Consider the following 22,813-nt stretch of genomic DNA (forward strand, 5'->3'; position numbering starts at 1 on the left):
AACACGCTCGTACTTGGTCTAGTCATGGACTTAGGAAAGCTTGGAGTGGCTGGCTCGCCATGTTGAGCGAAGTCCATGTTCCCAAGACCACATGGAAGCGCAAGCCGAATGTTCCTCATCCGCCAGGCCTTGGCACAGAACGTGTTCCATGACAATGATTTTTGTTGGGGCATCGATTGAAGCAGGTTTGAGCAAGGACCACAGGATGCCAATCTGGTCCGGCCGTTGCGGCAAATTCAACTGCCGTATGACTATAAGGCGAATGGCCTGAAAGGAAAGGGCGTGTGCAAGAATTTCGACAAATTGGTCGCCAACCAAAACCTGGATCCCCAGATCAAGGAGATCCAAATGTCGGAGTCGAGTCCCCATCAAGGAAGGCAAAAGCCTTACTTGACCGCCAATAAACTCCATATATGCGGAAATATCCCCAATTAGACGCAAGAAAGTGACGCTATGAAGGCGAGTTTTATTTAGCGAGAGAAAGTCGTCCGTATTGTGCACGCTAGCAAGTCGCAATGAAAGGGCCCGTAGTTGCGGGGTGTACATCGGGGAGATCAACGATCCGCAAGCGTGAGGGTAGAGCGTGTTGCAAAGAAATGTCAAGTGGTTCAGGCGAAGAAGAATGATTGGATGGTGGGAAGTAGACTTGGCAACGAGGGGCTCATTGATATCGAGAGCAAGGGTTTCGAGGCTGGGAGTCTGGCGAAGGCAGTCGAGTAGGTCCATAGCAAAATCGGAAGCGACGGGGCCATTGACATGTGTCAAGGCCAATGATGTGATATGAGGGGCAACTAAAAATGGGCGAGGAGATGACTCATTGAGATGGCAAAATCCAACGGCAAGACCCAACAACGGAGGGGGCTCGATGTCAAATTCACATTCACCCAAAGAGATCGGAGTGGCGGAGAATTCCTCGAGCGAGGCGAAGGTTGGTTGAGGTTTGACGGCCAATAAGTGGTCAACAAAGATGTCCCAGGCGGAGTGGGAGCAATACTGCAGGGAGATATGTGTGACTGTCTCCGCTTTGGCACCCAGCAGAGCGGCAATCGAAGACAAAAACATGATATCCAATTCCGAGTCCAGGTCAAGGTCGATGCGCAATCGTTTCGGAGCTGCCCGGGCAAGCCAAAAAACCTTGTTGATGTAGTACTGAGGCATTCGCGGGACCAGAATTATGTGCGACCATAAGGTGGCAATAGACTCCAAGGCGAGTTTCCAACACCCGCACACCGCTCCAAGAGCCATCTTTTGCCGAACGTCGTTCTGCCATGTGATGGAGATATCCAAGGCGAGGCAGGCTTCGAAGATGACCCCAAGGATGTCGAACGTTGCCAAAGCTTTATTCGTTGCGGGTGTGGGAGGTGAATTGACGCAAGGCGCCATGTTTGAAGTGGGCGATTCGGTTGGGACGATAAGTTTTATAATGTAGGCGCTCTCGACATTCGATCTGCCTGTTTATATGGACCAGAGCGAGTTCCGCGCTTCGAAAACTTCCGGTCTTCGAAGAGTTCCGCTGTCTGGAGAGTTCCGATAGCATGATCATGCAATTTGCCATAGAGGCCCGAAGACGCGTCGGATAGTCGGTAAATCAGTGAGCAAATTACGAGGGACAGTCTATGTGAAGTCAGATGTTGTCGTCGTTCATTGAGTTAGCACTCACCCAGCCCAAACTAGTTATGCGTAATAGACGGGCGATGCGAGTTCACGTACGATAGCCGGGAGGAGGTTTTTGGCAGACTGGGGATGGCATCTGGAGTAGATAGTGGTGGTGGTCGCAAGCAAGTTGAGACAAGAGATTATGTTTAATTTGAAGGGGACGCGGGACCCGCTCGGCTTCCTCAAGGCAAGCGAAAAACACTTCCGAGGTTTTGCTTGACCCAGCTACGATCCTATTCGTTGCGATTCAAAGTGAATTTCTGGACCTCTAGCCATGGCTTTGGTTCGTGATTGCGCACTTGTTTTCTTTCGCCGAGACCCCATCATCTTGCCTAGTTGCGGTAAACGGCCAAGAGGTGGCAAATCCGTCCAGCCTGCCCGAAAGTGAGCAGGGAAACCCACTGTTCAACATTGAGCGGATGTCGGAAGGCGGCCTGTCACATGATCATATCCGAGTCGTGACATCACAATTCCAAGGCTTCGTGCAAACGCCCAAGGTCCAGAGCGCGACCCTCCAGCGGTTGTCGTTGGACGAACCAAGAGCGAACCCACGTTTGGTTCGTCACGGTTGCGCAGCAAGGCTTCGTCCTTTAATCCTGACGCTAAATTCTCCCACAAGTAAGAGTTGTCCTTGTTGAATATCCGCCGTCGCTAATTCTGGCCTAGACGTTCTCGCAACGCCTCAGTCTACTGCCACATCGTCTGCTGATATCTCGGCCAGCAGCTCTCCCCATGCGACGAACGGCGGGTTTCCCTGTTCACCCCCACCAAGGACAATACTTCGTGCGTGCTTAATTCTCCACTTTTAAATATCTAATGCGCGCTCTCAAATCCAGTGGGCCTCGCGTTGAACAAACATTCAATGTGCTCTGAACTAACGGAGTCCATATCGACCGACAATACTCTCGCGCTTTTAACATCCAATTCTTCACACCACGGGTCTCTTTGCTCAAGTCCAGAGTACGACCCTCCAGCGGTTGTCGTTGGACTAGCCAAGAGCGAACCCACCTTTGGTTCGTCACGGTTGGGCAGCAAGTCTTCGTCCTCCAACCCTGACGCCCAATTCTCCCACAAGAGTTGTCCTTGAGAATATCCGTTGTGGCTAATTCCGGCCTAGAATTTCATGCAAGCTCGCAACGCCTCAGTTTACCGCCACGTTGGCTGCTACAGACGCTCTAAATGCTGCTTCAAATCTTTTGCGCGCCGTCCAGCGCGTTTCCCTGTTCGTCTCCACCAAGGACAATTCGTGCGTGTTTTATTCCTACACTTTGAAAAATCTAATGCGCGCTCTTAAATCCAGTGGGCATCGCATTGCGTGGATCACAATATGCTCTAAACTAATGGAGTCCATAACGGCTGCTCGCGCTTTCAATTCCCAAGCTCTTAGTCTGCTGCTATCTCAGCTACCAGCACTCCCAATGTGGCGAGCAGCGGGCTTCCCTGCTCACCTTCAAGTCGGGAGAATTCCACGCAAGCATCGACCCTTGAATTGATTATCGATTCCGCGTCTGCCTCCATTCCTTGCCGTTGCCTGTCTGATGGTAAAGAGAAAGAACGGAACTCGAGCGGAATCCGAACCCTGAGAGCTTAATCCTGGCCAATGGCATCGACTTCTGCCGCCTCGATGTCCGGTTTCCATCACTTAATCAATCAAGTGCGCCCTCCCGCCGCTCACTTTCCCATTTATTTGGGCCTCATATATAACCCCCAGCCAAACTGTCAGCACCCTCGTCCAACTCAGCCATGCGACAAATGGCCACGCGAAAAATGGCCCCACGAAAAATGGCCCCGTCAGGGATGGCTTGCACCAGCTGTTCGGATGCTCACCGACCCTGCAGCCGCTCTCGTCCTGATCAAGTCTGTGTCAGGTGCAACGAGATGAGAAACGGACAATTTTGTGTGCGTCCACCTGGCTGGAGGTCCCAATTCAAGCGCAAGAAGACCCCCAGTAACGCTCAAGCCCCTGGTGTCCCCAAGCGTTCTAAAGCAAGCGTCCAGTCCCAACATATCACTGTCGCGAACAATGCGACCTCCACGCAGACCATCTTGCCAGACCCCTCCCGGGAAGATCTGGCTGGGTTCCCACCAGTTTCCGCCCCCTATGCACCAATGCTCGTCACTGTCCCCTGCTCTGAGCCTATTCTTGAACGAGCCTTTCAGCGTTGTTCTTGCCCGGGGGTTGTGCTTTTGGCGTGTGACAAACGAGTGGGGCGGAATACAGCGACAACGTGAAGCTGTCGTCAGCCCAGGGCTATCGGGCCTGAGATTGTTCCACGCTGCCATCGACACCGAGGTCGCGGTTGCCAAACGGCGACAAGATTTTCAAAGACGGGGCCGATTGGCGGGACGAGTTTGGCGGTGCTGATTGGCGGTCTGGTTTGGTGAGTTTGGGGTCTGAAACGGCAACGGCAGCGACTGACCTAGCTAGTAGACTAGTCCGCGCTGCCTTTGTAGTGATGTCGGCGAAAGCAAACGACACCGGTGGTCCAGCGCCGAGCAGGCCTGCGAGACGGCTGTCGCAGTCTGGAAACGACGACAACGCTTGGGATTCTGCCCCGAATGGCCCTCGAACGGCAATAACGAAAACTACAGCCCCCCATCTATAGTAACCGCACCACTCCCGCGGCCGGCTAAAACAACTTGAAGTACCCCCCCCGGCCTCACCGACTCAAACTCTGCAGCAAACTCGTTGCGGACTGCGTCGGCAAAATCAATCCGCGGATTCCACAACGACACGGCTACAAACTCACTGAGTATGTCGTCTCAACCGGCAGCAGCAGCCTCATACGCGACAGCAACTTGGCGCCATTCAAGACTACTAACACAACCTCGCGTTGTCGCTCCCTCGTTTGTCGCCAGCGACACTTGTTCAAGACGACTTCAACAACGGCTACAAACTCACCCCCACCGTGAAGATGAAAGACGATCGACCCTCGGTTTTGGCCATCTCTTAGGGCAAAGGCGACCCGTCATTACCGTTGTCTATCTCGATCCACGCGGCCGCATGCGAGAACAGACCCAATTGGACAATCTCACTGTCGGCAAGTTTCGCGACGACTTCATCGACCTTCTTCGCAGGCGCCAACCAGATGTTATTGGCATCAGCGGCTTCAACTCTAGTCCAGCCCCCCAACGCACCCACAATGGCAAACGAATCTCCCATCCCCGCGCCACCGCAGGGCCCAGTCTCCCCCGACCTGACCGCCTTCCTCTCCCAGCTCTCCCTCGACCTCTCCGCACACACAGCACTTTTCGCAGAATACGACTTGACCTCCCTCGCTGCCGTGCGCCATCTGTACAAGTTCGCGCCCAATGATCGGCGGCAGGCGCTCCGGCGCATATTCTGGGACCCGTGGCACCGCGCAGCCGACGACGAGGCAGACGAACGGGCAAGAGAAAGAAGCACGCGGGGCTCACGTGGCTCGAGGTCACCGCGCTCGCGAAGCGCGAGAAAAACTTGAATGTTAGTGCTGGTGGTCGCGTTTGTTTGAAGAAATTGTGTTTGTGCCTTGCTGAAAAATGAACGAACTGCTTGGTATGTGTGTTTGCTTTGTCTCGTGCTTGCTTTGTATTTCGAATAGTGTAGACCTGCAATGAGAAAAAATCCTGTTTGTGCTTTGAAAACGCGTCGGAAACTTGCCTCGGAAAAGTTGGCACTCTTGCACGTGATCGTTCCTCTTCCAAAAAAAAGCAAATGTGAACGAAAGAAAGAACTCGACGTTGGAAGCCAAAATCCGACAAGTTAAGAAAGAAAGAGCTCTTCCAGACAATTAGACACGCAACTCAGACAAGGGATACAAAACAAGCAATCTTTGAATTCCAACTACCAACTACAAGTACATTGACATCCCCAGCGCGTCTGGCGGCATCAAAACCCGGGCATGTAAAACCACGTGGGAAACCAAGCCGGGAAAAAGCATGCCAGAACAACGCAGGTGCCGAATGGATAACAAGAGCGCAGGGCCGGAGCTTGCAGTCGGTCAGCGCGTGAAGTAAGGGCATAGCAGGAAAAGGGACATACCAAAACGCGTCGCCGACGAAAGTTGATGGCCAATGTTGAGGACCCCACACGAGTTGGACGTGGCGGACATTTGCAAGGGATCCCTTCCACGCCGAATGCCCGAAGCGTGCAGCAGTAAAGCGCGCAATGCGCGAATGCCCGCAAACTACGTGATAGGGAGGCGCGCCGCCGACCGACGCTGGACGAGTGTTTGCCCTGCCAGTCCCCAGCGAACACTGACTGCACGGACGGTTTCTGGCGGGGTCGTAGAACGTGTTGGCGGTGGCCGTGTCGAAAGGTCGAATCTGCCAGTTGTGATCAGGCCGGGAAAGAGCGAGCGACGCACAAAGGCGGGGAGCGCGCAGCCGAGGGGGAGGACGGGACGGTTTCGGTCCTGTGCCCCGAATCCCTTGCCGCGACAGCCCCGCCCCAGATGCGTGCCGGAAGGTCTAATTGAGTGATAGCTGGCCAGCGTGGACAGTGGGTTGCAAAGACACATCCGTATCACCCACCCAAGCCCATTCCGACAACGCCGCCCGAGTATGCATCCGCAAGCCCGAGAAACGAAAACACATTCCCGGCGCCGGATCCCGATTCCCGATGGCGAAACGCGTTGTCGAAAGGAGTGGCAGCGTCGAAGGCGAAGAAAAGGAATGGTGAGGAAGACCTAGTTGATACGATAAGCTTTGGAGAAGACGAAAATCAAAACTATAAGATATCAGCAAGCGCCGGAGGGAAACGAAGAAGACGTACGATCAAGCCCATGTCGAAACGAGCAGCGCAAAACCCCAGCGAAAACGACTCTCCAAAAAGAGGCACCTAGTTCAGACATTGAGCGAGCGAAAAAAATCAAAAATCAAAAACTAGGGAACCATCAGCGAGCGGGGCGAGTGGAAACGAACTTACAAAGCAAGCCCATGTCGAAAGTATGCCAGCGAAACCGACTGTCCAAAAGGGCCACCTAGTTGATAAGTTCAGCGAGCGAAAAAATGTAACACGTCACGTGTCACTTTTCCTTCACCTCTCCAGATCGACGAAACGATCATCTTTCGCGTGAAAAGAAACTCACGTTCAACAACCTCAAACTTGTAACCGGCTAGGATCTCCTTGGTGAGTCTTAATAAGCCGCAATCGACCGCCATTTGACCACATTTGACTCATTAGCGCCTGGCATGGCCCCGACATGTCGCTCGACCGCATCCTGCAGGAGATTACCACCACAACTAATCTCAATACCTTGCACCAAACATTGGAAACCAGTCTTCCCAAGGAGTCGAGGGACACTCTTCTTTCAAGTCCACTTGCGAGTGGTCAAGATCCTTTGAAAATACTGGACCTCACGCAAAACAATTGTATATCCTGTGCGTGCTCTTTCAAATGTTTTGGTCCATTGCTCATCACGCTTTCAAGGCAGTTCGACTGAGCGTTACCAAGATTTCGGTGCATCCCCAGGTCATAACTACATTCCTACCTGAATAAGCCCGTCTCGCCCCAGAACGAGGTTTGCAGAAATAGCCATCGCGTTAAGCCTATGACAAGTTGATATTCTTTAGTGACGGCGTTAGCGAAGGGAATCTATCGATATGGGCTCTCCAATGGCCGCGTGTTCTCCTTTTCGCTCGTATGTTGCTGTTAATATCACTTTCCATAGGCATCATGGGCTGTCCAGCCGCTATTCAATCTTGTCACCCGCTACCCACCCGACACATCATATGTCACCACAATCCATCCTGTTTTCCTGCAAGTTAGTGCTTGCAACGCGTTTTATAGCTACCGCTAATACCGTTCGAAGGCTGCGTTGTCGCTAGCCAGCCTAGTGCTGCCTGCCCTCCCAATTCTCGCCACTCCCATTGCAAACGTCTCAACTCTCCTGTCCGACCTCACTTATAACGACAACCTCGTCGATCATTATCTCGGTGGCGTGCTTGCAATGCTGAAAAGATGGGCGGAGGCGGAGGAATACTTGGAGATTTGTGTGACTGTGCCGGGATCAGCGCCTGGCACTCCAGCTTGAGACACTAAAGAAGCTTCGACTTATCCAACTCATCTCGCGCGGAGAGACGACCTCGCTTCCCAAATATGCGCATTCAAGCTTGCCTCGCATGTTCAAAAACTCAGTTAACACCGAGCTCATCAATGCTTACCCGCAAAACATCGAAACGTTGCATGGGCTCGTGGACAAGGAGAAGCCGCTGTTCTTTGCAGACAAAAATTTGGCGCTCAGGCGATCGAGCGTGCTCCTAGGTGGACGTTGCGGAAATTGACAGCAACCTATGTTGCTCTGGGTTTGGCGGAGATTGCTCGGCTGGTGGGGACGATGTGCGATCGTTGCTTTTGAGCATGGTGTGTGCCTTGTCTCTTAGGGCTCTCAACGATATAACGTGTCGTCTAGACCGAAGCTTTTGCGCAAATTTCCGCTTCGGGCACTGTTACATTCTCCGACCCGCCTCCGCTTTTCAAGGGAAGAAGTCGACTCCGTGTTGCCTTCTGCACAAACACAGAGTGTGTTGCTCGAGGGGCTTGATATGGATATGGCGCGGGGTCGCGAGTTTATCATGAAAGCTGTCAAAAGCCAGGATGGATGGTGGCCTGGGTCAGAGGAGGACGTATATGCGGGGGGCGAGCGGCCCATGGGCGGAAGACTCCATGTTCGCATCGAGGCTCGTTGTTTCTAGATGTTAAGTGTCCATTGCTAACCGCACCACAGTTGTGTATAATCGCTTTCCAATGCAAAAATTTGTGCATCCTTTTCCATGATTCCTTCCCCACTGTGTTATCTATCTCGTTCTTAGGTCCCTTTCACGTACTTGTCGTGAGTCGTCGAGGAAGAGGTGCTTGGGCCGTTGTATCAGCATCATTCACGCTGAACAAGTATGCTTGGTCTGGATGTGTGACCAGGCTGGTGTGACTGTCACACTCTCACACAACTTCGAGGTTTGACAGCTCGCTCACGCCATTGATTGACCACTGTTTCTCATTCTGGGTTCTATCTCGTTGTTACCAGAAAGTGTAGCCACTTCTGTGCAGGAGCCACCTAAGACAACACAAGTGCGAGATAGAGGTCGAATCACAAGTATTGCGAAAAAGATAAGAGCCCAAGAAATGGTCCGATGATGAGTCGGAGCTGTTAGCCGAGGGGAAATTTACGTGGGAATACAAATTCTGTGATGTGACTTATCCAATACTCGAAACTCGACTGTTGTTCAAGACGCCGACCTGTTGCAACTACCCGCTCGAAAACTCACATATGACTGTTCGACGCAGTGAAAGACCACCCCGACCAATAATTCGATATCCACCTGTGCTTCCTCCCTCCAAGTCACGGAATTCGAGTCGTCGAGGTAAAAACTCGACCAATCAGCAGCAAGGTTCGTTCATCTTTTGCGTTTCTTTCCGTGTGTACTTCTGGTTTACTAGACCCTGAGTCCCCTGCACCTCCCGATAAAAGTGAATCACAAACAAATGCTGGAAAACAAACTGGAAATCGCGGGCTTTCCTCGAAGCCTACCAAGCGTCGGCGTATGGACTCCGCCTCTGGCAGTGAACATCAAGGTTGGTCCATTTCCTGCATTTTTATATGTGCCAACTTAGCTTCCGATGCCAGAACCCTCTACCTCTCTCGAGATCCTAGCGCAAGTTGCTGTACCATCAGGTTCCGCAAATGGCGACGACGGTTCGTGCCATTTCCTTTATTTGACTTCAAGAAGCTCACTTAAAGGTGATTTAGGCCATGTCTACAATAGACAGCATAGTACTCATCTCGCACGGATGCCTATCGGCTGGATGCATGCTACGGATTTCAACCACGCATCCCAAGATCCTTTGGCTAGACCCGACTTCATACCTATCTCGAACAGGGCATCAGCGTATCCTATTCACATTTCCCCACCAACCACTGATACTTCGATTCGCGATGGCCTTAACCTCAGCACCCACGTCTCCCGTCTCCCTGCAGGGCAAGTCAGCCCGATCGTAACAGATCATACTACAGCAACTTTATCTTCGCTTCTCGAGCAGCTTCGCGTTACACCCAACTTCAAAGTGGGATTTTCGAGTCCTATCGACTACCAAGCCCATTGGACCAAGAGAGAGGCTCGTGGGGTGCCCCTGCTTCGATCCACTTTTGTTGTGCTCGTATATGTAACGCGAAAGAATGGTCATCAAGAAGATCTTATTCTCGAAGTTAGCCCCAACCCCTTTCCTGATCTCAACTCTGTTTTCGTTGAAGACCTCTTGGACCAGATTCTTCTAGAGAGAGAGGAACTGACGCGGACTTGGCATACCCCCTGGGGTTATATCATAGGAACCTCAGATCGATTACAGGATTTCACGAACGATACGCCGTACCTTCGTGTCCTTGGGCATTCTCAAAGCTTGACTCAGCATTCTCCTCCATTTCCCGAAACAAGCAAATTGACATGTATACCTCTTGCGTGGTCAAACGACGCGGGCTTCATAGTTCATCTGAAGGTAATATCCATTGCGCTCTGTCTTTACTCCCGTACTGATACACCTACGCTCTCAGGAAGATGACTGGACGATCCCAAATGCAAATGGCCTTGCTGAACTTCCGTCAAGTCCAGTCCCCAACTTGGAAGTCCCAAACTCGGATTTCAAACTCCACTTGGATGTGGACTTGGATGGCGACTTGGACTTGGATGGCGACTCGGACTTGGATGGCGACTGGAACTACTCAGACACAAATTCGAACAATTTTTTCGCTCTTGACGAAAGAAGCCGATACATTGATCCTGGGCGCTATACTCCGAATACTCGTTCGAGTACTCCGTCGAATGACTCATTGGCCGCTTTTTTCAATTCTTTGTTGCTCGACTTGCATCCTCTCGAAGCGATCACCGAGAAAGCATGCGGCACGGGCTATAAACAGTGTCAGACTGTCATGGCTGTCAAATTGTTGGCCACCTCGATAGGCTTTCAGTGGCCAGTGAAGGGTGTGGTGGCAACAACTGAACTCAAGGGGCGAGAGATCGAGTTACGTCAATTCATTGAGTGGCTGGCATCTCAGATCTCCGGGTTTGGCAGTGCTGTGAGCTTCAAAAACTTGGTGACGTTGCACAAGGGTGTGGTGGAAGCCCACGACCGCCTCTCCCTCATGGATCCGGCGGAGATGTCGCCCCAGCAAAATGAGGATCTCGATGCGTTGCAATGGCTTGGGCTTGTGAGCTTCACCGTTCTGGATGAGCAAGTGGCACATGGGGTTCGGGCGCCTTCGGCAGTCCTCTTTACCAAAGTTGATATTGGTGATTTGATCAAAAGAAACTCCGACTGAAGAAATGATATGTATATAGGTGTGTTGCATTTTACTTAGAGGGTTTTTGCCATTGACAAATTTCTTAGAAATGAGAAAAATGATTTGATGTGTCAAAGTAGTCATAGTTCATGCAATTCATATGGGTTTTCGTCAAGTCCCAGACAATGAGACATAACGTGAAGTGGACGCGTTGGATAAATTTCCTACAAGTACATAACTAGAAGTTTTCAACCTATTCTCATAAGAACATCGAGTAAACATTCTAAAAGCAAATCCAAAAGACAGTCACCGGCGGAAAGTCGACTGTGCAACGGAAAAAGTCTGAACTGCACTGTAACGTTATGGCCACAGGAGACCGTCTCTTTCCTCTCGCCATCTCATTTGGCCTGAGAAGGGCTCACGAAGTTATCCCATCCAACATTCAAGCAGAAGATACATTTCTACAAGCTCAGGGAGACCATATCGGCGTGTAGCGTGTTTGTAGATATTACATCATTTAAGTAAACTTGGACAATCAAAAGTAAAGCATCTCAATAATGACTGGTTTGGTTTACGCATGCAAGTCCACAGTCGTCCCAGGACCACATACGACCACAATTCGAATGATCGTTGTCCATGCTAAGGCATAATGCATGTTCCTCGAGGATGCGTTTCGGTTCGGCCTGCATTGCAACAGGCTCCAGCAAGGACCTGATCAAGCTTGCATGCGAGGCTGGACGTGGGGGCCAGAATAATGGCGGTATGACCACAAGGCGAACATTCGGAAGAGAAAGTGTATGCGCGAGAATTTCAAGGAATTGCGTTTGAACAAAAATTTTTTGTTCAATGTCGAAGGAAAAGAGCCTGTCTGTCCCAAGGAAGTCCAAATGACGAAGCCTGCTCCCTGTCAACGAGGACAAGAGCTTTGCTGGACCATCAGCTAGCTCAATATAGACCGAAATATCGCCGATGAGACGCAGCACAACAATGTTCGAAAGGTGGGTCCCGTTGACCGAGATGAACCTGTTGGTATTATGCACACTGGCCAGATGCAATGAGAGACTGTGTAGTCTCGGAAGATGGATGAGGGAAGTCAGGGAACCGCAGTGATGTGGAAAGGGCATGTTGCAAAGAAAGGATAGGGTGTGTAGGCAAGGCAGAACGACTGGTTGGTGGGGCGCAGGCTGGTATGTGAAGGACTCATCCACAGCAATGAAAAGCGTTTCGAGATGGGGAGTTTGACGAAGAGAGTCCAGCAAAGTCGTAGCGAAAGTGAAAGAAGCCGTATCGTCCTCGGCCAAGCAAAGGTTTGTTAGGGCCATCGATATCAGGTTGGGACCAACGACAAACGACGACGGAGGCAATCCGTCGAGATAAAGGTCTTGGAGGTTTGCTGCGAGATCCGGAAACGAATGTGGGACGGCATCTCCGAGTTGGTTGTGCAGGGCGGTAGGAGAAGTCACATAGAAGGATCTGAGCGAGAGAAAGCGGGGTTGAGGACTGGCCGCTGATAGGTGGTCGACAAATGTGTTCCAGGCGGAATAGGAAATATATTGAACGGAGATATGAGTGACTGTCTCCGCTTTGACAACCAGCAGAGCGGCAATCGAAGACAAAAACATGGTATCCAATTCCGAGTCCAGGTCAAGGTCAAGGTCGATGCGCAAACGTTTCGGAGCAGCCTTGGCAAGTCGAAAAACCTTGTCGATGTAATACTGAGGCATTCGCGGGACCAGAATTATGTGCGACCACAAGGCGGGAAGTGACTCCAAGGCGAATTTCCAGCACATGCAAATCGTCCCAAGGACCATCTTTTGCCGAACGTGGCTCCGCCATTCCACCGAAATATCCAAAGCAAGACAGGCTCCGAAGATGACCTCAAGGATGTCGACCACTGCTAAAGTTTTATTCGTTGCGGGTGTGGGATATGAAGCAACGCTAGGCGTCATGTTTGAAGTGGGCGATTCGGTTGAGACGATAAGTTCTATAACGTAGGCGCTCGGTCTGCCTGATTATATGGACCATAGCGAGTTCCGCTCTTCGAAAACTTCCGCTCTTCGAAGAGTTCCGATACCTTGATGGCATGCTGATAATATTGCCATGAAGTGATGGCCTTGCCCGAAAACGCGTCGTGCAGTTGGTAAATCAACGAGGAAAGTCTGAGGGGACAGTCCAAGTATGCGAACTCAGATGTCGTCGATCCACTGCATAATCTGCCATAAACCAGTCACTGGGCTCGTCGGCCTCCACAATGACTGGATTGGGCAGCAACACAACCCCGACTTCGTGGAGGTGAGCAGGGAAGCCCGCTGCTCGCCACATTGGGAGTGCTGGTAGCTGAGATAGCAGCAGACTAAGAGCTTGGGAATTGAAAGCGCGAGCAGCCGTTATGGACTCCATTAGTTTAGAGCATATTGTGACCCACGCAATGCGAGGCCCACTGGATTTGAGAGCGCGCATTAGATTTTTCAAAGTGTAGGGATAAAACACGCACGAATTGTCCTTGGTGGAGACGAACAGGGAAACGCGCTGGACGGCGCGCAAAAGATTTGAAGCAGCATTTAGAGCGTCTGTAGCAGCCAACGTGGCGGTAAACTGAGGCGTTGCGAGCTTGCATGAAATTCTAGGCCGGAATTAGCCACAACGGATATTCTCAAGGACAACTCTTGTGGGAGAATTGGGCGTCAGGGTTGGAGGACGAAGACTTGCTGCCCAACCGTGACGAACCAAAGGTGGGTTCGCTCTTGGCTAGTCCAACGACAACCGCTGGAGGGTCGTACTCTGGACTTGAGCAAAGAGACCCGTGGTGTGAAGAATTGGATGTTAAAAGCGCGAGAGTATTGTCGGTCGATATGGACTCCGTTAGTTCAGAGCACATTGAATGTTTGTTCAACGCGAGGCCCACTGGACTTGAGAGCGCGCATTAGATATTTAAAAGTGGAGAATTAAGCACGCACGAAGTATTGTCCTTGGTGGGGGTGAACAGGGAAACCCGCCGTTCGTCGCATGGGGAGAGCTGCTGGCCGAGATATCAGCAGACGATGTGGCAGTAGACTGAGGCGTTGCGAGAACGTCTAGGCCAGAATTAGCAACGGCAGTTCTCAAGAACAACTCTTACTGGTGGGAGGTGGACGTCCAGGGTTGGAGGACGAGGACTTCAACCGTGACGAACCAAACGTGGGTTCGCTCTTGGCTAGTCCAATCCAAGTCCAACTGCCACAACAACCGCTGTCAGTAGGGTCATTTCGGCAAACCAGAAATCACGTGGAGCAGCACGCGTTTTATGCTGACTCCGAACAACTCCGAATCCACGCCGCCATCAACCTTCCGCCGTTGAACAGTGGGTTTCCCTGCTCATCGGCTTTCAGCGGGCTTATTGCTCGCCCACGACATAGTTTTCATTTAACGACAATCGCTGGAGGGGACAAGGTGACGAACGAAACGTGGACTAGTTTAATTCCAATGGAAACTTCCAATGCGGAAGTCAGGAATCAAATTCCGTCGTTTGCCTCTTTTCCATGACTCTACCCGCTCGAGACAGATGTTCCCTTTGCGACTGCTCAATGGGTCAGTTTTCAGAACCCACTGCAGATAACCCTGTCTGTAACTGCGTCAATTCTCAGCACAAGTCATTGACCATTACGACTATAGATTGCTCCAGGCAGTGCGATATGCTGCTTCTATTGCGGTCATACATATTGGCAGCACAACACAACACAACCCGCTTCCTTTCTGTGTGTTGTTATCTGTGCGCTTCGTTTGGGCTCACGGTAATATCTAGTGCACCTCAAGGACTCTTCAACAACAATGCAGGGCCAAGCTCCTTTACTCTTGGCCAGTATCAAGATCGTCTGAAGATTGCCTCTCCGTCAAATCTTATCGGAACCTACAAAACTCCACAGCCAGACTACGACGGCCCTCGAATGCGGAGGCAACGGAGTATGGTGAAGCACGCACTGCCAGAAAAATCCGCGACCCCAACTGGCAAGAAGGGCCGAGCAACCCTGAAAGCCAACTCGAGCTCGAACTCTCCAATCAGTTTCAAGATCTTCATTCTTCCCTTGACTCTGGTCTGTACAACGCGCATGATTCAGGGCGGAGTCCTCTTGGCTCATTCCGAATACAGTCTGGCCCAAACAACTCCCTCAAATCATTTTCTTTGCCCAACGATAATCAGGCTTTGTTTCTGGCCCTCGAACGACTCGAAAAGCACCACCTAGTTGTTTCATGGACGCCACCCACCAAACAGGAAATATGGGCTTCGTTGCACGAATCGATAGCCTCTGAATTAAGTCGTTATGCTATCCGTTTCGACTCGGCGGACGTTTCCTCTTTTGTCGAGCTTCCGTGGACGTTCCTTCATACTCGCTCCAACGCTAAGACCCAATTGTTCAACTATCAAATCGCGTTGTACGACTTCAACTCAGTGGTGCTGCAAAAATTGTCCAAATCGGTCCGTCATCCTACCGACCAAGATACGCATATGCTGTTCATTGGTAGTCTCTCGTCTTCATGGCATTGTGTATCATCTCATTCATGCTTCTGACAGCTCCTCTCTGGAAAAATCTTCTTGGGCCTGTTGTCGATGCTAGCATTAATGGGAATGCTCATGCATGCCGGTCTTTTGCATGGAAAGTCCTTTCCGCGACACCTTGGATCCCTAGCAAACTCGTGGGACCGTCTTGTCAGGAACTACACTGCCAGGTTTCAACAACTCAGGTCAGTCTCTTGTCCTCAAGTCATGGTGGAAAGACGGTTGAGACCTATCCATAGATGCATCTGACTCCAATATCAGGCACCTCCCCCGACGTTCGGGCGTCGCGCGGGCAGTTTGAGGAGTTGAGGACCCCTCCAAGACACGAATCACGAAGTGTAAGTCATTTGTCTCTGGCTGGTCACATAAGTTATATGCAATAAATACAGGAAACTGATTACACCCCAACCATTTCTCAAACCCGAAATCCTGCACCTCTTTTGTCCTGGCAGCCTCAAAGTACTGCCTCTTCGTCAACGGTGCCCTGGCGTTCGTCTTCGATGACATCTACTTTCGCCCTCAACACGGACGAATATAGCCGCAATGTACGCTTTCCCTTGGCTGCTTCAAGCATTACTTGATGTCGTGTCCAGAGTCCAAATGGGTCCGATAATACCATCACAACGCCGCATTCAACACCAGTCCGTCTGTATCCCAATACGCAAGCAGTATGTACATCTCTTTAATCTCTTCACACAAGGCTCACTGGAGAGTAGCCAGCGTTTTTCCCCCAAAATCCTCCAGTCTTCAAGGCTCTCTCTTCGCCAGTCAATACTTCCTCCAACTCCAAAGAGACAAAATGCAGTGTCTGGACTCCCCTCTGTTTTGAGACAAGCCATGCTATCGTTGCCCAATGGATAGAGGAGAATTCGCTGCCTTCAACGGCCAACGATCGCGCAGTCGGCACTGTTCTGGCTGGGCACCATGCCAAATCCACCGCCATTACTTTGATCCGCCTTTTGAAGCACCATTCACACTATCTTCCAGCCGAAGAAGTCTTTACTCCTCTTCCAGGGGTCTCCTGTCTCAAAACTGATTCCATTAGTTGGCTAATGGAAAAGGATCACGATATTCTTTTGTAGAGTGTTTCTTTTATACGGTGCCAGACCAAATCTCATCCTGATTTAGGGAAACCCCTCAGCACCGTTTCATGAACGTGCTCGCGGTGGAGGACCGCTTCTGGAGTTGTATTCAGCTGGATTAGAAGCAATCCTCGAAGACAACGGCTTCTGGGGCATGCGCGGTCAATACAAGGTTCCGGTTCTATGGCCAGATGCGCATCCCTCCCCCAAACATCAAGCTACTTTCTGGGCAGCCGGCCGTTTTACGGTTCTTTCGATCATTCATCGACATGGGATTGCACCTCTACCAATCAGCCCCTTTTTTCTCATCTTCGTTTTCTATGGCAAGGCTGGTTTATGCCTATCGCTGGACTTCATCCAGCATCTGGACCCTGAGATGGGCGGCAGACTTTCGCCATGGTTTTCCTTTGGATACCAAGATGCAATAGATCATAAAAGTGTCGCTTGTCATCCGGTTGGAGTTCTGTTCTCGGAAATATATCCCACTGTAAGTTATCTGTCATCAACCAACATGAAGCTCAAGTCTGACGTCAGCTGGAATTTTTGACGCATTCCCGCACGGTCGAAGAACATGGCCAGTTTGGCTTGACCCTCTTATTCCATGTTTTACTTGGGTTCACTCATGAGCACCACAATGAGATCGAAGCTTATTGTCAAGGTTTCCGTGGTGTCATCAAGGGGGCTATGAGTCAAGAATTGGACCCTATCAAGGTGCGTTTCATGCAATCCTATCCTCCTTTCTTTCTCGATCACGTTGAATATTGTCCAGAGCCTTTCAGGCCATCTCTCCCAAGCAGCTTGTTTTGTGGCCACGATCTACGAGAGGAGCATCAAGTCGTTAGAGCCGCTGCTCTCCTCCTTGCAGTTTGAGTTTCACGGAGACACTAATGACTGCATCGCCATGACCATGGCAAAACTCTTCCGACTTCGATTTGTCCGATGGCTACACGGTCATGGTCATCCTGATAGCTGCTCTGATATGTTTACGCAAGAGGAATTGGAACTCCATCGGCATGATCCTTTGCTTCGCGCTCGGAATATGGTGGAAAGTTTGGTTGGGACGCCCCAGCTGCCCTTCGATGTCCAGTTCAAGGCAAGATCTTGTACCCCTCAGCGAGCACAAACTCATACAGAAATACGACTAGATCATAATCACATTCAAGCCCCAAGAAACAATTCAGCCGATTATAAAGAAGTACCATTTTTCTTTCGAAGTCAATATTGACTCGTTCTTGTGCAATGCGCTTCAAGAACCTTGTACAATGGAGGATCCCGAAGATGGGACCTTGTTTGATCGGTGGCTCCATGCACAATTTATGGTTGACCGGACTTTGAATCGCTTGTAGCTGCTTGGTCAACTTTCCGATTCGAAATCGCCGCAGGGGAATGTTACGAGCGGGCTCGAGGCCAAGTGGTCGTCTTTATCATCATCTATCCTCTTCATTACAATCTGAACTGCACCGTGCTCCAAATCTGCCAGTGGGAACTCTAAGTCTCCTTGTCGCAGGAGTTGACGGATATTTTGCGTGGGATAATTTTGCGACGACATGTAAAGCGTCTTGCGTTGGAACATAACCTTCAGTTTGAGCCTGATAATACCCGCAAAAATCTCCCACACGGCGTCGAGTGTGGGAGGTTTTTGAGGCATCGCCGAGAAAACCCGAAAGCCGAGTGATTTCCGCAAGCTCCCCATAAGGAAGCAGCATCAGCTTACAAATGTTTCAATCTGAGTCGGATGAGGAAGAACATGTATGTTGAAACGGCTCTAGATGACAACCAGTAATAGTATGGCCAAGGGGGTTGGGAGTAGCCGCCCACCCCGAAAAATAATAATGTCTGTTACATAGAAAATCATTGCACTGGCATATTTGGCTCAAAAGTCTGCTCTCGGATCTGGCCGCTCTGCAACGAGAGATGAGATAAGCCTGCAAAAAAGGCAGCTTTGCTAGGTTTGTCCAGAAGATTGGACCATGATAAGTGATAAGTATAACGACCTTAGCTATGCCACCCATATTTAGCAGATTTTAAAAAAACCCAAATTTTGTACATACAAGGAAACTCTGTCATTGATAATGTCATTAACAAATGAAACGCAAGACGTCGAAAACACGAAGGAATGGATGTTTTTTTTCGAGTCTACTGAAGCAAGCTAGTATAAAAACTATTATATGTGGGTTTGCTCGACGCGCCTCAGTCCATGCCACTCAGTCAACCCGGGGGAAAGAGGGGGAATGCACAGGAGGCAACTGTGCGGAATAGCTTTCGTATCTTTCCCAGTGGAGTCCATGATAGTTCCAGGTCCACTGGCGACCGCAATTTGAATGAACGCTGTCCGAAACATGGCACAGAGCGTGGTTCTCGAAAATATGTTTCCCTTTGCCGTGAATGGAAACGGGCTCGAAAAGGGACCTGATCAAGCTCGCATGCGAGTCTGGGTATATGGGTGAAAGTAACAGCGGTACAACCAGGTGATGAACAGTCGGAAGGGCGAGTGCATGCGCAATGATATCAAGGAATCGTGTTTGAACAAGGACCTTCCGTCCCGGATCGAACTCAAGCGTGCCACTCGCATCGAGAAAATCTAGGATTCGGAGTTTGTTGCCCGTCAACCCAGACAAAAGCCTTGCTCGACCGCCGGTAAACTCGATATAAGCAGAAATAGCCCCGATTAGACGTAACGTAGTCACTTGAGAGATTCGAGTTGCGTTTATGGAAAGAAAGTCATTCGTATTAGACAGACTGGCGAGACGCAATGCGAGGGTCCGGATTTGTGGGACATGGAGGAGGGAGATCAGGGTACCGCAAGCGTGGGGATACGGTGTATCACAGCAAAAAGCCAAGTAGTTCAGACGGGGAAGAACAACTGGATGGTAGGAAGGAGACTGGGCAATGAAAGGCTCAGTGACATCGATAGCGAGGCTTTCAAGGCGGGGAAGTTGACGAAAACAGTCCAGTAAGGTGGGAGTAAAAGCGGAGGAAGCCACGCGGTTGGAAACGAGATTATAGTGTCTGAAGACCAATGTTTTAATGTTGAAGCCGGCCATAAACGAGCAAGGAGGTAGTCCGTCGAGATGGAGGTGCTCCAATGATTGAGCAAGACCCGGAAAGGGACGAGGGAGTGTTGTGGCAGAGTCGATCGAGGTATCGGCTGGGGTGGCGGAGAACTTTCTGAGTGAGGAAAAGGTTGGTCGAGGGTTCAGTGCCGATATGTAGCGGATAAATGCACCCCAGACGAAATAGGACCAATATTGGAGGGAGAGATAGGCAACCGATGACGCTTTGGCAACCAGCAGAGCGGCAATGTGAGACAAGAACGTGATGTCCCTCCCCGAGTCGAGGTCGAGTTCGATGCTCAAATGTTTCGGAGTTGCTTTAGCAAGCCAAAAGACCTTGTCGATGTAATACAGAGGCATTCTCGGGACCAGAATGATGTGTGACCACAAGGCGGGAATAGACTCCAAGGCGAGTTTCCAACATCTGCACACCGCCCCAAGAGCCATTTTTTGCCGAACGTCGTTCTGCCATGTGATGGAAATATCGAAGGCGAGGCAGGCTTCGAAGATGACCCCAAGGATGTCGACCATTGCCAAAGCTTCATTCATTGCGGGTGTGGGAGGTGAAGTGACGCTGGGCGTCATGTTTGAAGTGGGCGATTCAGTTGGGACGATAAGTTCTATAACGTAGGCGCTCGGTCTGCCTGTTTATATGGACTATAGCGAGTTCCGCGCTTCGAAAACTTCCGCTCTTCGAAGAGTTCCGCTGTCTGGAGAGTTCCGATAGCATGATCATGCAATTTGCCATAGAGGCCCGAAGACGCGTCGGATAGTCGGTAAATCAGTGAGCAAAGTACGAGGGACAGTCTATGTGAAGTCAGATGTTGTTGTCGTTCATTGACTTAGCACTCACCCGGCCCAAACGATCATCCAACTTGCCAAAGGGCAAAGGCGTTCAACCTGTTTTGTTTGCGGACAATATTTTGGGAAGCAGCTTGGAGTAGATATAACAGCTGGGGCAAGGTGGTAGGTTTTCATGGAAGGGGGTGAAGCAAAGTGTAAAAGACGGGCGAGGCGAGTTCGAGTACGAGCATCGACGGTGGCGTTAAGTCAAGACAGGAGGAGATTTTCGACAGACTGCGGATAGCATCTGGAGTAGATAGTGGTGTAGTGGTCGCAAGGCAAGTTGAGACAACAAATTATGTTTAATTTAAGTTGAAGGGGACGCGGGACCCGCTCGGCTTCCTCAAGGCAAAAGAAAAACACTTTTGAGGTTTTGCTTTACCCTGCTACGGTCCTATTCGTTGCGATTCAAAGTGAATTTCTGGACCTCTAGCCATGGCTTTGGTTCGTGATTGCAAGCACCTGTGTTCTTTCGCCGAGACACCATCATCTGGCCTAGTTGCGGTCAATGGCCAAAAGGTGTCAAATCCGTCCATCCTGCTCGAAAGTGAACATGGAAACCCACTGTTCAACATTGAGCGGATGTCGATGTGGTCGGAAGGCGGCCCGTCACATATCGTGACATCACAATTCCAAGGCTTCGTGCAAACGCCCAAGGTCCAGAGCGCGACCCTCCAGCGGTTGTCGTTGGACGAACCAAGAGCGAACCCACGTTTGGTTCGTCACGGTTGCGCAGCAAGGCTTCGTCCTTTAATCCTGACGCTAAATTCTCCCACAAGTAAGAGTTGTCCTTGTTGAATATCCGCCGTCGCTAATTCTGGCGTAGACGTTCTCGCAACACCTCAGTCTACTGCTACATCGTCTACTGATATCTAGGCCAGCATCTCTCCCAATGCGACGAACGGCGGGTTTCCCTGTTCACCCCCACCAAGGACAATACTTCGTGCGTGCTTAATTCTCCACTTTTCAATATCTAATGCGCGCTCTCAAATCCAGCGGGCCTCGCGTTGAACAAACATTCAATGTGCTCCGAACTAATGGAGTTCATTACGACTGCTCGCAACACATTAGTCTCCTGCTATCTTGGCTACCAACCCGCCTAACGTCGCGAGCGGCGGGCTTCCCTGCTCACGTCCACGACTGTGCCCTCAGACTCTCCTCGTTGATTTATCGACCGGACGACGTGTTCTCGGGCAAAGCCATCACTCCACGGCAATATTATCAGCATGCCGTCAAGGTATCGGAAATCTTCGAAGAGCGGAAGTTTTCGAAGAGCAGAAATCGCTATGGTCTATATAACCAGGCAGACAAAGACAGTGCCTACGTTATAAAACTCGTCGTCCTAACCGAATCGCCCATATCAAACATGGCGCCTTGCGTCATTTCACCTCCCACACCCGCAACGAATAAAGCTTTGTCAACGTTCGACATCCTTGGGGTCATCTTCGAAGCCTGCCTTACCTTGAACTTCCCCCTCAACTGGCGGAAGGAGATTCGGAAACAGATGACTCTTGGTGCAGTGTGCATGTGCTGGAAATCCGCCTTGGAGTCGATTGCCGGCCTGTGGTCGCGCATTATTCTGGTCCCGCAAATGCCTCAGTATTACATCGACAAAATTTTTCGGCTTGCCAAGGCAACTCCGAAGCGTTTGCGTATCCACCTCAACTCGGAATTGAGCTCTAGGTTCTCGTCTTCCATTGCTGCTCTCTTGGTTGCCACAGCGGAGACGGTCACCCATCTCCGCGTACAGTATTTATCCTACTCCGATTGGGACACATTTGTTGACCACATTTCGGAAGTCAACCCCAACCCAAGCTTCACCTCACTCCAGTGCTTTTCCGCGACCAGTCCGATCTCTTCCTGGAATGGACTTGACGCCGATCTCCCTCGCTTGTTTCTCGGCCATGCGGTAGACCTGCAGCATCTCCATCTCGACGGGCTACCTTTGTCCTCATTTGTAATTGGCTCCAACCTCATTTCATTGGCTATCACAGATTTGGATTTTGTTTATGACGATTCGATCACCGCCTTCGCAACCCACTTGCTAGACTCTCTTCGTCACACACTCCGTCTCGAAACTCTCCTGATTGATATCCAGGAGTCATCCCTTTCTGGGTTCATTCCCCATCCCCCAGTTGTTCTTCCCTGCCTCCACACATTATCATTTCGTTGCACCCTGCCATCTCCGCATCTTTGTGGCATACTGATCTCGGCGATTCACCTCCCGAAACTGCATACCCTTTCGTTGGGTTTGGCCAGCATAGCCAACTCTCTCAACTTCATCTCAACCAATGAAAGTCACCTCTCCGCCGTCACTGTTCTACGTCTAGTCGGGCATATCTCTGCTTACATCGATTTCATCGGTGGGCGAGCAAAGCTTTTGTCTTCGTTGAC

The 22,813-nt window shown here is 50.7% G+C and overlaps 5 protein-coding genes across 5 annotated transcripts; 3 read left to right on the forward strand and 2 right to left on the reverse strand.

The window, feature by feature from the left end:
- Window positions 1–30: 30 nt before the first annotated feature.
- Window positions 31–1,383, reverse strand: MIND_01131200 (uncharacterized protein; the record flags this gene model as incomplete). Its single annotated transcript, XM_037367859.1, has 1 exon — window positions 31–1,383. The coding sequence occupies one exon, from the start codon at window positions 1,381–1,383 to the stop codon at window positions 31–33; it is 1,353 nt and encodes a 450-aa protein (XP_037215691.1).
- A 5,456-nt stretch (window positions 1,384–6,839) lies between these two features.
- On the forward strand, window positions 6,840–8,331 carry MIND_01131300 (PCI domain-containing protein; the record flags this gene model as incomplete). Its single annotated transcript, XM_037367860.1, has 9 exons — window positions 6,840–7,017; window positions 7,067–7,096; window positions 7,137–7,157; window positions 7,210–7,277; window positions 7,326–7,400; window positions 7,449–7,631; window positions 7,681–7,850; window positions 7,901–7,964; window positions 8,020–8,331. 9 exons carry the CDS (start codon window positions 6,840–6,842, stop codon window positions 8,329–8,331), a joined length of 1,101 nt encoding a protein of 366 aa, XP_037215692.1.
- Window positions 8,332–8,831: 500 nt separating this feature from the next.
- Window positions 8,832–10,946, forward strand: MIND_01131400 (uncharacterized protein; the record flags this gene model as incomplete). Its single annotated transcript, XM_037367861.1, has 5 exons — window positions 8,832–9,024; window positions 9,074–9,208; window positions 9,261–9,329; window positions 9,384–10,126; window positions 10,182–10,946. Exons 1-5 carry the CDS (start codon window positions 8,904–8,906, stop codon window positions 10,944–10,946), a joined length of 1,833 nt encoding a protein of 610 aa, XP_037215693.1. The 5' UTR covers window positions 8,832–8,903.
- A 512-nt stretch (window positions 10,947–11,458) lies between these two features.
- Window positions 11,459–12,856, reverse strand: MIND_01131500 (uncharacterized protein; the record flags this gene model as incomplete). The annotated part of the gene is made up of 1 exon (XM_037367862.1): window positions 11,459–12,856. One exon carries the CDS (start codon window positions 12,854–12,856, stop codon window positions 11,459–11,461), a length of 1,398 nt encoding a protein of 465 aa, XP_037215694.1.
- Window positions 12,857–14,425: 1,569 nt separating this feature from the next.
- On the forward strand, window positions 14,426–16,523 carry MIND_01131600 (uncharacterized protein; the record flags this gene model as incomplete). The annotated part of the gene is made up of 9 exons (XM_037367863.1): window positions 14,426–14,506; window positions 14,559–14,641; window positions 14,689–14,977; window positions 15,034–15,403; window positions 15,457–15,626; window positions 15,681–15,779; window positions 15,831–15,986; window positions 16,035–16,109; window positions 16,158–16,523. 9 exons carry the CDS (start codon window positions 14,426–14,428, stop codon window positions 16,521–16,523), a joined length of 1,689 nt encoding a protein of 562 aa, XP_037215695.1.
- Window positions 16,524–22,813: the final 6,290 nt, after the last annotated feature.

Source organism: Mycena indigotica (genome assembly GCF_014461135.1).
Source record: "Mycena indigotica strain 171206Taipei chromosome Unknown Mind.scaff0010, whole genome shotgun sequence".
In the NCBI taxonomy this organism is placed as follows: domain Eukaryota; kingdom Fungi; phylum Basidiomycota; class Agaricomycetes; order Agaricales; family Mycenaceae; genus Mycena; species Mycena indigotica.